This window comes from Bufo gargarizans, chromosome 1 (genome assembly GCF_014858855.1).
Source record: "Bufo gargarizans isolate SCDJY-AF-19 chromosome 1, ASM1485885v1, whole genome shotgun sequence".
NCBI classification, from domain to species: domain Eukaryota; kingdom Metazoa; phylum Chordata; class Amphibia; order Anura; family Bufonidae; genus Bufo; species Bufo gargarizans.
Genome location: NC_058080.1, coordinates 68751875 through 68769398, shown reverse-complemented (window position 1 = coordinate 68769398; position 17524 = coordinate 68751875). Strand labels below are relative to the sequence as shown.

The 17524-nt window shown below is 41.6% G+C and overlaps 1 protein-coding gene across 2 annotated transcripts in view; it reads right to left on the bottom strand.

The window, feature by feature from the left end:
* Window positions 1-7356: 7356 nt before the first annotated feature.
* PPP2R2C (protein phosphatase 2 regulatory subunit Bgamma) overlaps window positions 7357-17524 on the bottom strand; it is a 194554-nt gene continuing 184386 nt past the window's right edge. For both annotated transcript variants that reach the window (XM_044296222.1, XM_044296229.1), the window contains 2 exons: window positions 8691-8782; window positions 7357-8036 (listed from right to left, as the gene is read on the bottom strand). In XM_044296222.1, coding sequence (XP_044152157.1) covers window positions 7745-8036; window positions 8691-8782 — 384 coding nt within the window. In that variant the 3' untranslated portion in view covers window positions 7357-7744. The remainder of the gene's footprint in view (window positions 8037-8690; window positions 8783-17524) is intronic.

Sequence of the window (17524 nt, the reverse complement as noted above, 5' to 3'; positions counted from 1 at the left end):
ATTTTTTATTTTTCTGCTGATCCTTTTGTGCAGGGGCTCATTTTTTGCAGGAAGAGTTGATGTTTTTATTGGTACCATTTTTGGGTGCATATGATTTTTTGATCATTCATTATAACACTTTATGGGGCAAAGTGACCAAAAAATTGGTTGTTTTAGCATAGTTTTTATTTATTTATTTCTACAGCGTTCATCTGAGGGGTTAGGTCATGTGACATTTTTATAGCTCAGATCGTTACGGAAGTGGCGATACCTAATGTGTATACTTTTTCTTATTTAAGTTTTACACAATAAAAGCATTTTTTTAACCAAAAAAATTATGTTTTTGTGTCTCCATATTCTGATCGCCATATTTATTTTTTTATTTTTCTGCTGATCCTCTTGTGCAGGGGCTCATTTTTTGCAGGAAGAGTTGATGTTTTTATTGGTACCATTTTTGGGTACATATGATTTTTTGATCATTCATTATAACACTTTATGGGGCAAAGTGACCCAAAAATTGGTTGTTTTAGCATAGTTTTTATTTATTTATTTCTACAGCGTTCATCTGAGGGGTTAGGTCATGTGACATTTTTATAGATCAGATCGTTACGGAAGTGGCGATACCTAATATGTATACTTTTTCTTATTTAAGTTTTACACAATAAAAGCATTTTTTTAACCAAAAAAATTATGTTTTAGTGTCTCCATTGTCTGAGAGCCATAGCTTTTTTATTTTTTGACCAATTGTATTAGTTAGGGTCTAATTTTTTCGGGATGAGGTGACAGTTTGATTGGCACTATTTTGGGGGGCATAAGCCATTTTGATCGCTTGGTGTTGCACTTTATGTGATGTTAGGTGACAGAAAATGGCTTTTTTGGCACAGTTTTTATTTAATTTTTTTTAACGGTGTTCACCTGAGGGGTTAGGTCATGTGATATTTTTATAGAGCTGGTTGTTACGGACGCGGCGATACCGAATATGTATACTTTTTTTTTCATTTATTTCACTTTAACACAATAATAGCATTTTTGAAACAAAAAAATTATGTTTTAATGTGTCCATGTTCTGAGAGCTATAGCTTTTTAATTTTTTTGAGTGATTTTCTTATGTATGTGCTCATTTTTTGTGGGATGAAGTGACTGTTTTATTAGTACCATTTTGTGGGACATACGCCTTTTTGATCACTTGGTGTTGCACAATTTGTGATGTAAGGTGACAAAAATTGCTTTTTTTAACAGTTTTTTTTTTATGGTGTTTATCGGACTGGGTGGCCGACCGTCACGGACACGGCAATACTAAATATGTCTATTTTATTTATTTTCTATTTATATATTTTGTTTTTCCTTACTTGGGGAATTTTTTATTTTTTTACATTTATTATTTTAACACTTTATTTTTTATTTTTTTTATTTTACACTTTGCGTCCCCCATAAGGTCATACAAGACCTCTGGGGGACATTTAACTTTACTTTTTTTTTTTCCACTATTGATTTCTCCTGTAAGCTGACATAGTAGCTCCAGTTACAGGGGAAATACACCCCCCAGAGAGGCTTTACAGCACTATACAGCGCTGTACAGCCTCAGTGCAGGGCTGATGGAAGTCTGTAGATGCACTCTCCCAACCCTGGTGGTCACATGACTGCCGGGTCGGGACAGGAAGCGCATAGCGATCTAGAAGGCAGGGACACCTGGGAACTGTCCCTGCCTTCTCTCTTGGTTGCCCTGCTGTCACTGACAGCGGACAACCCGCTCTGCAGCTGTACGATTAGCGTGCAGCTGCGATCTCTGAATGGATGTTAGGAAACGTCCATTTAGAGATAGAGATCCACCTTCCGGACGTTTATAGTCAACGAGCAGACAGGAGGTGGTTAAAGCAATTTTTTTAATGCTCTCTAAATGCTGTCAAGAAAGGCTCAGGCAAGATGGCCGCCTCCATAATCATGTTCAGGAAATAGAATAAAAATATCTGTAATCAGAAAATAAAAACATATTATTTAAAAAGGCTATTTATCGCTATCTGGTTTTGACTGGCAGATAAAAATTTTGGTGACACATTTCCTTTAAATTCACACCAGCTCCCTTGCTGGCGTAGATTTAAGTCATTTTGCTAAAATGATGAATGAGCCGGGCCTTCCCGCCCACACCACGTCTCCTGCAAAGTGGCGTGACCTGGGATAAGCTGCAGGTTTTACCACAAAATATTGTGTGACAAAATCTGTGTCTTACAGTATATATGCCACTCTTGTGGCGTATATAGTTCATAAATGTCCCCCTGCAATTCTTTAAATGGACTGTAAATCCTAAAACTGTCCTCCTAGAAAAAAATATCCTTGCAAGGAATTTGATTGGAAATGATATGGTCTTTTTCCCAGTACTTCACAGTAGCCTTCATGTCAATTCCTAAATGTGCAGATTACGAATGAAGCTCTCTCTCCCCTCTATCCCAGCAAGAAGTGCCAGCACGCTCTCATTCACAGTTAGCAACATGTTTCCATTAATCCAATCAGCTGGGGACAAATCTTAATGCCAAAAAATTGAATGACCACATCATTTCACTTTAAAATAACCCATGTTATTGAGACCACACACAAATAAGTCAGACCTTATCTGCTTAGTTCACATAATTCATTTGTCCATGGTACTAGAACAATCTTTAAAAGTATATATATATATTATTTTTTTTTACAGAAGAAAAAAAGCTTACATCGGTTCAGTAAATATGTACATATATTGTCCATCATAAGTACATTATACAGTATAAACAGACATTCCTCATTTCCTTGAACAAAAGCTGACACATTTTATATTGTGTGCAGTATGGCTAAAAATCGGTGCACATGCTGTTGTGCTTCACACATATATACATAAGATTAGAAAAGTATAACATATATGTTGTATGTATCGCCTTAACATACAGGAAACAGATAGATATAAAAAGTTTTGCTTGTCGCACTTGAAAGCAGCAGCCGTTTCCCTCAAACCAAACTATAAAACATGCATATTTACAGGAGCTGACCAGTTCTAGAAAGGCATATATTACACATTGCGGCTCATTTATGGAAACTAGTGATAAGCGGGGGTGGTACCTGTGACAACCAATCAGATTCCAGCTGTTATATTTCTATTGCCGTTTTGGAATTGAAAGATCTAGGTGATTTGTTACTACAGGCAGCACTACCAATTCTGTCCACCAGCTTCAATAAATAAGACCTGATATTTTAAAGGGATCCTGTCAGGTATAAAAGGCATACCCTACTCCGATCTGCACAGTTTCCATCATTAAACAATCTCTTAAGGCCTCTTTCACACGGGAGCGTCCAGGATTTGCTCCGCATGTGTCGCGTGTGCATTGCAGGAAACCCGTGCGAGTGTGTCAGTTTTGACTGTGATTGCGTTGCCTTGTTCAGTTTTTATGCGTTTTGCACGCGCGTGATAACTAACTGAATGTGGTACCCAGACCCGAACCCGGACTTCTTCACTGAAGTTCGGGTTTGGGTTAGGTGTTCTGTAGATTTTATTATTTTCCCTTATAACATGGTTATAAAGGAAAATAATAGCATTCTTAATACAGATTACGTCATTACGAGCACGATTACGTCATCAAAGGTCCTTTTGCAGGTCCTGAAAGAAGAAGAAAGAAGACGATGCCGGCTGCTGGAACAAGAGGATGAGGTGAGTTTTTTTTTTTTTCTTTTTTATCCCTCAATCAACATTTTAGTAAGCATTCTGTATTAAGAATGCTATTATTTTCCCTTATAACCATGTTATAAGGGAAAACAATACAGTGAATTTACTTTAATGGGGTCCGGGGTTGCTCATCCCTATCATCTCCTAGCAACCATGCGTGAAAATTGCACCGCAGTCGCACTTGCTTGCGAATGCTTGTGATTTTCACGCAGCACCATTCATTTCTAAAATGCAGAATATAGAACATGCTGGAATTTTCACACAACGCACAAGTGATGCGTGAAAATCACCGCTCATCCGCACAGAAGTGAATAGGTCCGGATTCAGTGCGGGTGCAATGCGTTCACCTCACGCATTGCACCCTTGCAGAAAACTCGCCTGTGTGAAAGGGGCCTTTAAAACACGCGAAAATTAGTTGTCACCTAGGCTCTATACCTCTGGCTATCAGGGATTAGGACCTTATCTTGTCATGTATGCCCCTCCCCTTTGTGAGCTCTCTTAGCCAATTAAAAAGCTGACATTGGTCATGTGACTCATGTCTGCATTCATGACTCTTCAGGAGAGACCAGGCATGTTTCTTCTGATCCCCTTATCAGCATCTTGAGGAGTAAGTTAATAAATGCAAATGTGCCCACTGTTTTAGTTTGGATAGGGCATGGTAAAGACGCCCTAATCTAGAGTTAACCACTTCTGGTAACAGATGCCCTTTAAAATAGGAGCTTTCACATGGCCGTATTTGTTGGTGTAATTCTTCTTAAAAACGGGAAATTACCCCACTAAGACAGTGGTCTCCAATCGGTGGCTCTCTGGATGTTGTAAAACTACAACTCCCAGCATGCTTTGACAGTTTGAGGCGGCCCGGGAAATCCTGTGAGCTGTGGCTTCACAACCATTGGAGAGCAACATGTCAAGATGGAAAGTAGGTAAGAAAAACCCAACTGAAAATACAGCCATGTAAACATGTCCTTACGTCTGGTGAAGGCAGCCATTTTGTGGACTAATCGAAAAAATGAGAAACTGGTCATTTGATACCACTTAAAAATGAGTCAGGTCTCAGGGGTATTGGCACGGCATCACCTTGGCTGCCCACTGTCACAAAATGGTGTCCTCCACCGCGTGTAATAACGTGACTAAATTCTCACAGAACCGGCTTTAAAATGTAAACATTTTTTGTAGATTTTCTCTGGATTTCTGAAGCGCGTTGGAGAGCTTTAACTGCATAGAGACGGTGAACTTCACGAGAGTTTCATGTACACTTCTCCCGTGTTTAATTAAAATTCAGCCAAGCAGCCAAAACAGAGTCATAATTAAGTAATACACGGTAATCCTGGAATGAATGTAGTGCGGAGAAAATGCCCTGATGAGCAAAATAGAGCTGCAGCTTTAAGAAAAGATATAGTTTTTTTCCTATTCGGTGCAAAGAAACCACAACGCACAAACTATTATTTTATAAAAGAAAAAGTGAAGGGGAAGTCCATGTTAAAGGGGTTCTTTGAGCTACAGATATTGATGACCTATCTTCAGGATAGGTCATCAATATCAGATTGGTAGGGGTCCGATATGTGGCAACCCCACCAATCAGCTGTTGTGGGCTGCCAAAGCAGAAGGCTCCATACACTGTGTAGTTTCCAGTTCCAGAATACTGATTCTGCTCCCTTTTACCGGGATTTTAGCTGCCGTACCCTAAACAGCTGATCTGCGGGGTGGCAGGTGTCAGACCCCCACAATCTGATATTGATGACCTATCTGGAGGATCGGTCATCAATAAATGAAGCCTGGATAACCTGTTTAGTTTCTGTAAGCCTAGATGCAGCACTGACTCTTAAAGTAAATGGGTCATAGAGCTCCATAGGTTTCTGGACCATTTTGGTGCTGCTCAGAGATTCCTGGTACTTTCTGGTACAGTAGGCCTCATTTTAAAAAAAAATTATAGAAACACTGACCCAGAAGTATGCCTATGTGTTTGCATGCGTGATTTTAGATGGGCTTCCTTTTAAAGAGTTCCTTTGAAGAGAATTAAACTTTTCCTTCTCTACACGTAGAATTCTCTAGACTGAGGGGAGGGGTATAGGTTTTCATATTAGGCCCTCCTTCTTCACTGTAAACCTCTGACGCAAGAATACTTGAGGAACAATCAATGGATCTCAAAGTTGTAGTGAACCTCCTGAGTCTGAATGTAAAATCTGTACTATGGTCCCCTCCTTCCATGTGCCACTCATTATACTGGGTACTAATTGTGTGGCAGAGTCCAATAGCGACCTCTGAACCACATATAGCTATGACATAGTTGCCAACAGTTCCCAATTTGCAGAGACTGTTTCTACTTTTTACACAGTCCTGACACATTTAGACTGCCCTCGGTCAAAATGGGTGGGGCTTCTGTAAGCCCTGCCCATAATTGCGTATTCCTGGGTGGGGTTGGGGCATTCTTAAGGGCAGGGCTTACTTACCCTGAATTTACCAACTACAATGTTGGTAAATATGGGCCCCCAGTGGTTGTCAGTGGTATAACTATATGCCCACCTGGAATTATTGTTACCTATTCTATCCTACTGTATGATTCTGTGGCGCATTCATTATTTTCAGTTTTTGGAAACTGCTCTTACTCTAGTGGATAATTATTTATTTCCAAACACCTTTTTTTTATTATTTTTTAATTTCCTGAAACACTTGTAATTTAATTGCAAACTTTGCTGCATTAGAGGTTAAGCGTTTTTTGTGTAAATTATATATATTTACATCTATTTGAAATAATAATGGAATATGCACAAGCTTCCAGTACCTGAAGTTACACATGCAAAAATGGATTTAATTTCCCCCTTTATTTGGTACGTATTATTTAGCCAAAAATATAAATTTTACTGCATGTTGACGTATAAGATAAATTGAAATCTTGAGTTTTCTAATATTGTGGTTCATGCATGTTGCTTTTTTATTTTATTTTTTTAACTAGAGTATTATGATGCAATATACAGACATGTAATATGTATTTTTTTTTATATTATTAGTCTTGACTACGCAATTTTTCATTAAACTGCACCAAGTCCAATTTATGTAGATAGTTCATAGACACCACCAGAAATGCATGAGCCCCATATGGGCCAATGGTCAACTCCATTTTATGTCCATCTATTTCTGATTTTGTAACCTATTAAGTACATTTGGTAGCCCCTTTGGTAGCCACAGTGACCACCTGAGTCCTATGTATTTACACCTACATTGGGAACCATGTTTGTACCTAACCCTTTTATGTTAGAAGTCAAACTTCATAGCTTCCATGAAGTGATTGGAAAGTAAGGTGGAAGCCAACAGGTAAGATTGGGCCTCCTATTTACCTGGGCCACTGGCAGCAGTACCACCTTGAGGTTACCTCGTAGTAGGGATGAGCTTATTGATTCTTATGCTTCAGGAGCAGCAATTGTAGTGTAATGACGCATGCGCAGTCGCTGCTCTAGTAGCGGAAGCAGAGCCTCTGTGCTTGTGCCAATACTTGGATCAGCAGTGGAGGCGTTAGATTGTCAGGACCTAGCGAGATGTCCCTGCCACTCAACAGGTAGGGGACATCGCTCACAGGTAAAGAACTTTTGCCATTGAGACAAATCAATTGGTTAGAATCAATTTGTTCATCTCTACTTAATAGTTTTTGAAAATAAAGCAAAATGAAAGTATGAAATAGAACAAAATGTAATGGATATTATATGTATATCATATTTTTATTGTTTTATGGAACTTTCTGTATAATGAATAATGCTAAATGAAATAACTTAAAAGACTTGTACCCTCTTAAACAATCTTTTTGGCTAACTTTTTAATTCAATCCTTTTGTATAAGTTCTTTGTTTGCTGCAAAGCTCATATACTATATTATAATACAAGTAAATTTAATAAATGAAAAGAACAATGGGCAATGGGGAATGAAGGAGATCCCCACTGTTTTGAGGTTTATCTGTACAAGGAATTTAGAAAGACCATTGTAATAATCCCATCACCAAAGACACTATCCTGGGCAGGTCATCAAAATATGATTTGTTGCCTTTGGAAAGGTCGGTTGAGAAATTACAAAAAGAAATTGGTAATCCTAGTGCATATCTGAGTTCACTTTATCCTGAAATATATACAGATTGTTTGTCGCTGCTATGGCAATGATGTTCTCAGTGGGATGCCAAGCTGTGTGCAAGATCTTCTTGGTGAAGTCCAGACTATCCACACTTATGTCATCTTTTCTTCTCTTGCCACCAACACACACCCTACGAGGTTTAAGGACCGCTCGTGGCTTGCTGCTCTCTCGTGAAGCTTCCAAGGTGACATCTCGTTTTGTGTTCCGGTCAAACATTCGAAAGAAGTTATTGTATGCCCCAGTCATGATGACACTAAAGGAAACCAACATAAAATATGTTTTTTCTATAGCTAAAAACCTATATAAACATAATATACCCATAAGATTAATACGCATACGTTTTTCAGAATGCGAGGACTTCACAGCAACAGAAAGAACAACTCGCTCTTTCAAGACACTGCATGATGCAGCTCTCTCTGCCTCTAACACAGCAGGATATCCCATAAGATCTGAAGTCATGCAATGGCTTTTAATGTTTAAATTCTCTAGCATTTTACTTCTATACCATTTGATGCTCCTTGTCCCAAAACTTTTTTATTTTTTATTATTCTTGATGTTTGTAATATTGATACTGTATTTCTTATCTCACTATTGCTAAACCTGGCTGGACTTTACTTTGACATAGAGCGAATGAGCCCACTGTCCATTCAATAATCTAGCATGCCAAGAATTGGCATGATCTTGGACTGAAGTATTTTTGGTTACTACAAAGCAACCAAATTGTTCCCAATGCATCTAATGTGAATTTACATATTCTTCACTCCAGGCAAATCCAGATTTAACTTCAGTTTAAGATTTTCTTGCATGCAGGCCTTCTGGGAATTAATTACATGAATTGACTGTATACATTGTCAACTTTTTCTCCAGAATAAAATAATAAAAATCTATGTTTCGAGTAAATAATTACCTGTCAGAGCCATTCCAGGCACACTCAAACTTGTCAAATATGCAGTCATTCTCATACAGGGAACATAACTTGCTTCTAAGGTAATCATGAACCTATGGGAGGAGAGAGAATATAGGTGAAAATTCAACAACATTTATTTTTCTTAAAGGGGTTTTCAGGGATTTTAAAACTTAAAGGGGTTGTCCCACGAAAAATATTCTACAGTTTTCAAACCAGCACCTGGATCTGAATACTTTTGTAATTGCATGGAATTAAAAATGTTGTATATCCAGTGAACTATTTACTAAAATGTATCGGTATAGTGCCACTTAATTTCTTATTTCTTTGACCGGCTCATTAAGATGGCCGCACATGCTCAGTTTAATCCTTCAACTGCCTCCTGAGCTGTGATAGGTAGAACATGGCACACGCCCCCTGAGCTGCAGCAGAATAGACACTCCCCTTGAGCTGCCAGCTCGATATAAATCTAGCAGAGCAATGAATGGGGAGATCTCTGGATCCATGTGAGGTACAGGCTGGTTCTGGCTTTGTTAGAAAGAGATTGCCATGTATTATATGTCTTATTTTCATTTTTACATTATTCATGGGATAACGCCTTTAAGACCTATCTTCAGGATAGGCCATCAATATCTGATGTGTGGGGGTCCAGCACCCCCACATTACCACTGATTAGCTGTTTTAGACTAGATCCGGCCCAGAAGTCGGAGCAGTGCTGTACTCATTCCTCAGTGGTACACCGCTGAAGACAGTGATTAGCTGTAGCGGTCATGTTACCGTCACTGTGTCAGTGACCCCTGCAGCCAAACACCATCCTCAGCAGTATACAGCCACATCAGTGCATGGCCTTGCTGCAGTGGCAGGAGAACTGGTGGCGCTCAGAATGGTGCAGAGAAAGACGTAAGTATAGCATCATTTTTTATTTTTCACCATTCAGGGGCTTGTCTGAGATCTGTACTAAAACAATGGAAGGCTGCCCAGGTTTTCTCAATAACCAGATGGGAAATATTGTTTACTACTTCACTTTACTGTAAGAAAGAATTATATAAAAATAAGTGGTGTCCTGATAAATTTTTACCGTATTTTAGATCTGCAGTGACTGGGATTGTAGTGCACTTTCCTTGTACAGTGTACAGAGCCTTGCTAGCTCCAGCATGCAGTGGCTTCTTCTATCAGCTGATCTGACTCCTGGTACTACCACTAATCAGAAATTAATGACCAGATCATCATTACTTAACCGCTTGCCGCACACCTAACGCCGAAAGGCGTCATTGCTGCGGCGCTCTCAGGCTACACTAACGCTGATTGGCGTCATCTCGCATAAGCCGAGATTTCCTGTGAACGCGCGCACACAGGAGCGCGCATTCACAGGATCGCGTAGTGCACAAGTTCATCTGCAGCCTGCCAGCCGCGATCATTGGCTGTCAGGCTGTGGATTTTTGAATCGACCAATGAAATGGTTATGTCAGACGCTATTTTGAAAATAGCGTCTGATATAACTGCTACCTGCTCCTCTGGTGGTCCCTTTTGCTTGGATCGACCACCAGAGGACACAGGCAGCTCTGTAAGTAGCACCAAATCACCACACTACACATTAGATATTACCCTGTCATTTATTAACCCCTTATTTAGCACCTGATCACCCATATTAGACTCCCTGATCACCCCCTTATCCACCCCCCTGTCATTGATCACCCCCCCCTGTAAGGGTCCCTCATCCCTGCCAGGTAGTTAGCTACTTGCTAGGTAGTTTAGCGCCCAGCCCACTGCAGTCACTGATTAGTCGCTGATTAGCGTCATCGCTGTCGCTAATCAGCACTAGTACTATATAGTATCTGTAAGTGATCAATACTGATTGCAATCAGATCTATATCAGTACATTAGGGTCACCTTAGGTTCTACAAAAAACGCAGTGTTCGCCCGATCAGGCCTGATCTTGTGCACACACTTGCGTTCAGTCCGCCCCACCGCAGTGACAGAACATTTTTTTTTCTGATCACTGCAAAAACACCGTAAAATCGCTGCGCCGCTATAAAAGATCACTTTTGAGCTTTTTGGATCTTTATTAGCGATCGCAGCTTTACTTCGCAAGCACTCCTTTTTACTGGGTAGGTTTGCTCTTTTTCCCGGGTAGTCTCAGAGGAATACCCCCTAAATTTAGTGAACCCAAAATGTCAAACAAGGGGTATTCCGCTGAAGAGGCCTACAGGATTCTGGCCGTGATGGATGAAAGCGATGGGGACGCCTCATCCGCTAAATCCAGTGGTTCAGAATATGAACCTGTAGACAGCAGTGGCACTCTAACCGCTAGCGAAGAGGTAGAGGTCTCTGCTACAGTCAGGCGTACCCGATCCCATGTCAGAGTTCTGCATAACCCGCATGATGATCCTCATTTTTAGCAGAGTGGTGCTAGCGCTGATCTTGTTTATGGTGCGGCATACACCAGCAGCGCAGCACACCCTGGACCTTCTACCAGCACTGCCGTATTCCCTGGTGAAGTGGTGAGCACCAGAAGGGCAGTTCCAGCTGGTACGGTGGCACGTGCAATAACTCCCCTGTCGCAGCCACCACGTTCACAGGCCCGTAGAACCCTTAGTCTCCCAGAGGTGCTGGCAAATACTAATTGGCAATCCCCTGCTTCTGCCGCACCTGTATTGTCCCCTTTCACTGCCCAGTCTGGAGTTTGCGTGGAGACGGCTCATTTAGGATCGCCCCTTCAGTTTTTTGAGCTGTTCTTCACCGCGGATCTCTATGACCTAGTTGTGGCAGAAACCAACCGCTACGCCACACAGTTTATTACCGCCAATCCGGAAAGCTTCTATGCCCAGCCTTTCCGGTGGAAACCAGTCACAGTTTCCGAGTTTAAAATATTTTTGGGCCTTCTCCTCAGCATGGGTCTAACTAAAAAAAATGTATTGCGGTCATATTGGTCTAAAGACCCAATACATTACATACCCATGTTCTCTGCTGCAATGTCTAGGGCGCGTTTTGAGGCCATCATGTGCTTTATGCATTTCGCTGACAATAGCACCTGTCATCCAAGAGGCCACCCTGCTTATGACCGGCTCCATAAAATTCGGCCCCTCATAGACCATTTGTCATCCAGATTTGCAGATGCGTATACCCCTAATCAAAACATCTGCATAGACGAGTCCCTAGTACATTTTACCGGGCGCCTTGGTATAAAACAGTACATCCCCAGCAAGCGCGCCCGGTATGGGGTCAAACTGTATAAGCTCTGTGAAAGGGCCACAGGCTATACATAGGGTCTATGAGGGAAAAGACTCAAAACTGGAGCCGGTCGGATGTCCTGACTACCTGGGGAGCAGTGGCAAGATTGTCTGGGACTTGGTGTCACCCTTACTCCACAAGGGGTACCACTTATACATGGACAATTTTTACTCAAGCGTGGCCCTCTTTCGGCACTTACATCTAGTCGGAATTCAATTCTGTGGCACCGCGTGACCTAGTCGCCGGGGCTTCCCCCAACGGCTCGTTAGTACCCGACTTGCACGGGGGGAGAGGGCTGCCTTGTGTGACCAAGAACTGCTCGCGGTGAAGTGGAGGGACAAGAGGGACGTTTACCTTCTGTCCACCATTCACGCAGACACGACTGTACAAATTGAAAGGGCAACTGGAGTCATTGTGAAACCCCTCTCTGTCCACGACTATAACCTTTACATGGGAGGGGTGGACTTCAATGACCAGATGTTGGCTCCCTATTTAGTTTCCCGACACACCAGACGCTGGTATAAGAAGGTGTCTGTTTATTTCATCCAATTGGCGATGTATAATAGTTTTGTTCTCTACAGTAAGGCTGGGAGAACAGGATCCTTCCTAAAATTCCAGGAAGAGATCATTTCGGAAATCCTGTATCCAGGAGGGTCCGTGCCCCAAGGCCCTGATGTAGTGAGCCGGCTACATGGCAGACACTTCCCGTCTGTCTATCCTGGTACCCCAACTCAACGTTCCCCAAGAAAAAGATGTCGTGTCTGTAGCAGGGGTGGAATAAGGCGTGACGCCACCTTTTTTTGTCCTGACTGTCCTGACCAGCCTGCCCTATGCATAGGGGAGTGTTTCCGCAAGTTCCACACTCAGGTACACTATTAGCGTAGGGATTGCGTACACAGGACAGGCACACAGGGGTATTAGGGCCCATTCACACAGAGCTGCCACAAACCTCTCCTTTCACCTGGGACAAAGTGCATAATGTACTTCGCCACATCTGTGGGCGATTTGTGCTTTGCACATTGTCCCATGGGGAAGGAGAGGTTTGTCTTATAAAGGTGAAAAAAAAAAAAATGTTATTGTTCAGTTTCAAAAGTTTATAAAAGTTAATGTTCTCTAAAGTTAATGTTAATAAATTTATTGCGTTGCGGCCTGTTTTTTTTTCTGTTTTCTTTTACCTTCTAGGTGGACCAAGCGATCAAGCAGCTGCAGCACTGATGTGCATTCTGACAGAAGCATTGCGCTGCTGTCAGATTACACAAGTCGGTGTATGCGGCGCTGCAAGACGAGATTTCTCCTCGCATACGAGCTGAGGAGGAGGCGGCGTTCCTATGCTTTGGCAAACACTTTGCATATATAAAAAAAAAAATCCCGTAAATGATTTATTCATCCACATCGATTGATGTGAATGGAGAAATCTGGTTTGCCAGGGCATACGAGCTAAGTGGGTATGGATGTTGAGCGGAGCTCCTATGTCCTGGCAGACGCCTTTCCCCTCCTTTTTTTTTTTTTTGGCAGAGATTTTTTCATCCACATTGATCGATGCGAATGAAGAAATCTGTGACGTTCATTTTTTCTTTCAGCGGAAAAAAAAAATCTCATTGCCTGTATGCTCAATATAAGGAGAATAGCAGAAACTCATAATGCTGGCCATACATGTAATGATTGCGGAGACCCTCAAATGCCAGGGCAGTACAAACACCCCACAAATGACCCCATTTTGGAAAGAAGACACCCCAAGGTATTCGCTGAGGGGCATATTGAGTCCATGAAAGATTGAAATTTTTGTCCCAAGTTAGCGGAAAGGGAGACTTTGTGAGAAAAAACAAATAAAATTAATTTCCGCTAACTTGTGCCAAAAAAAAAAAAAATTCTATGAACTCGCCATGCCCCTAATTGAATACCTTGGGGTGTCTTCTTTCCAAAATGGTGTCACATGTGGGGTATTTATACTGCCCTGTCATTTTAGGGGCCCATATGCGTGATAAGTAGTTTGCAATCAAAATGTGTAAAAAATGGCCTGTGAAATCCGAAAGGTGCTCTTTGGAATGTGGGCCCCTTTGCCCACCTTGGCTGCAAAAAAGTGTCACACATGTGGTATCGCCATACTCAGGAGAAGTTGGGGAATGTGTTTTGGGGTGTCATTTTACATATACCCATGCTGGGTGAGAGAAATATCTCGGCAAAAGTCAACTTTTCCCATTTTTTTATACAAAGTTGGCATTTGACCAAGATATTTATCTCACCCAGCATGGGTATATGTAAAAAGACACCCCAAAACACATTCCCCAACTTCTCCTGAGTACGGCGATACCACATGTGTGAAACTTTTTTGCAGCCTAGGTGGGCAAAGGGGCCCACATTCCAAAGAGCACCTTTCGGATTTCACCGGCCATTTTTTACACATTTTGATTGCAAACTACTTCACACGCATTTGGGCCCCTAAAATGCCAGGGCAGTATAACTACCCCACAAGTGACCCCATTTTGGAAAGAAGACACCCCAAGGTATTTCGTGAGGGGCATGGCGAGTTCCTCGACTTTTTTATTTTTTTGTCGCAAGTTAGGGGAATATGAGACTTTGTAATAAAATAAATAAATAAAAAAAAATCATCATTTTCCGCTAACTTGTGACAAAAAATAAAAAATTCTAGGAACTCGCCATGCCCCTCACGGAATACCTTGGGGTGTCTTCTTTCCAAAATGGGGTCACTTGTGGGGTAGTTATACTGCCCTGGCAATTTAGGGGCCCATATGCGTGAGAAGTAGTTTGCAATCAAAATGTGTAAAAAATGGCCTGTGAAATCCGAAAGGTGCTCTTTGGAATGTGGGCCCTTTGCCCACCTAGGCTGCAAAAAAAGTGTCACACATGTGGTATCGAGGTACTCAGGAGAAGTTGGGGAATGTGTATTGGGGTGTCATTTTACATATACCCATGCTGGGTGAGATAAATATCTTGGTCAAATGCCAACTTTGTATAAAAAAAATGGGAAAAGTTGTCTTTTGCCAAGATATTTCTCTCACCCAGCATGGGTATATGTAAAAAGACACCCCAAAACACATTGCCCAACTTCTTCTGAGTACGGCGATACCACATGTGTGACACTTTTTTGCAGCCAAGGTGGGCAAATGGGCCCACATTCCAAAGAGCACCTTTCGGATTTCACAGGCCATTTTTTTTCAGATTTTGATTTCAAACTACTTCTCACGCATCTGGACCCCTAAAATGCCAGGGCAGTATAACTACCCCACAAGTGACCCCATTTTGGAAAGAAGACACCCCAAGGTATTTCATGATGGGCATAGTGAGTTCATGGAAGTTTTTATTTTTTATCACAAGTTAGTGGAATATGAGACTTTGTAAGAAAGAAAAAATAATTCATCATTTTCTGCTAACTTGTGACAAAAAATAAAAAGTTCTATGAACTCAATATGCCCATCAGCGAATACCTTAGGGTGGCTACTTTCCGAAATTGGGTCATTTGTGGGGTTTTTCTAATGTCTGGGCATTGTAGAACCTCAGGAAACATGACAGGTGCTCAGAAAGTCAGAGCTGCTTCAAAAAGCGGAAATTCACATTTTTGTACCATAGTTTGTAAACGCTATAACTTTTACCCAAACCATTTTTTTTCCCCCAAACATTTTTTTTTATCAAAGACATGTAGAACAATAAATTTAGAGAAAAATTTATATATAGATGTCGTTTTTTTTGAAAAATGTAACAACTGAAAGTTAAAAATGTCATTTTTTTGCAAAAATTTAGTTAAATTTCGATTAATAACAAAAAAAAGTAAAAATGTCAGCAGCAATGAAATACCACCAAATGAAAGCTCTATTAGTGAGAAGAAAAGGAGGTAAAATTCATTTGGGTGGTAAGTTGCATGACCGAGCAATAAACCGCTAAAGTTGTGGAGTGCCGATTTGTAAAAAAGGGCCTGGTCACTAGGGGGGTATAAACCTGTGGTTAAAGGGGTTGTCTCATCATGGACAATGGGGGCATATTGCTAGGATATGCCCCCATTGTCTTATAGGTGCGGGACCCACCCCTGGGACCCCTGGTGGCTGGAGGACTCCGGTCCGGCCACCACCAAGCCAGCTCCCCATAGAAGTCAATAGGAGAGCACCGGGCATGTGCGGCCCTCGCTCCTATTCAATTCTATGGGGCCAATGGAAATAGCCGAGCCAGCACTCAGCTATTTTCGCCGGCCCCATAGAAAATGAATGGAGGGCGGCTGTACATGCGCGGTGCGCCCTCCTTCACTTGCGGGGCTCCGTTCTTAGTATAGGTGCGGGTCTCAGCCGTGGGACCCGCACCTATAAGACAATGGGGGTATATCCTAGCGATATGCCCCCATTGTCAATGATGAGACAACCCCTTTAAAGGATAACTGTCACATTTAGACCATAATTTCAATTTTCATATATGTAGTTACTAATAACATGATATTCCAGAATCAGTTACTATTTGACTGACTTACCCCATATTTAATAAGATTCAGCCCTTAGCAACCAGTCTGCATAAAACGGCAATTTCACTATTCAGTTAAGATGGCCGCCACTGCCCTCAACCTGAGGCTAATCCTGCCTGCCCTCACTAGCCAGTAACAATAGCCCCCCAAAAGTGTCAGTAACCAGAGCCCTCCCCCTAAAGGGTTAATCTCCTGCAGCACAAAGGGGTCCTCTTACCACATGTTGCTTTCATTTATACACTGAGCAGACGGCAGATCTCCCTTCCCTGCTCTGTGCTGCTTCAACTCTGCCTTCTCCAGCTCTGCTGAGTGAGGGAGCGTCTGCCAAGCGCAGGGACAGGGAGAAGTGCACACAGCCCAGGCACTGTTATCAGCTGCTGGGGAGGACCTGGCTTTAGTCATTTACTTACAGTCCATGGCTGTCAGCAATCTGACCTTGCACGCTGTGTGCTCCGTCCTTCAACACATAGACGGACCCTGCATAGCAACCCTATTTTAAGCACAGGTAAAAGTAGGCAGTACAGGGAATAAAAATGTGGAATTAAGGGGTAATTGAATACACAGTGAAAAGTTGAAATAGGGCCACCAAGGAGATATTAATCACCACAATCCAATACTCAAAAAAATAAAGATACAACAGTTATACTTTAATCCCTGGAAACCCCTTTACGAAAATGATGCCATCCCCTATTTAAAATAGTAAAGTTTTCTCCTGATTTTTTCATCAGAAGTCCCTCATCAGAAGGCTTCATTCACATCACCGTTCAGCCTTTCCGTTCTCCTGCTCCGTTTGACTCAGTTTGGCTCAGTTATGTGCCTTTTCCGTCCTTTCCGTTCTCCTGCTCCTAAATGGAAATCCTAAATGGAGCAGGAGAACGGAAAGGCTGAACGGTGATGTGAACGAAGCCTAATACATGTACAAATGCTTAACATGAAAATAAATAAAAAATACCATTATTGGTTGAACCCTTTGAACCATTTTCATATTAAATCATACAAATTAGTTTAACCATTTGCTCTACAAAGTAGGTGGACTTTTTTCTAACTTAAAAGGGTTATCCCATGAATAATGTAAACAAATTTTAATTAGACATCATGTAGTACATGACAATACCTTTTTAAAAAGCTAGAACCAGCCCTG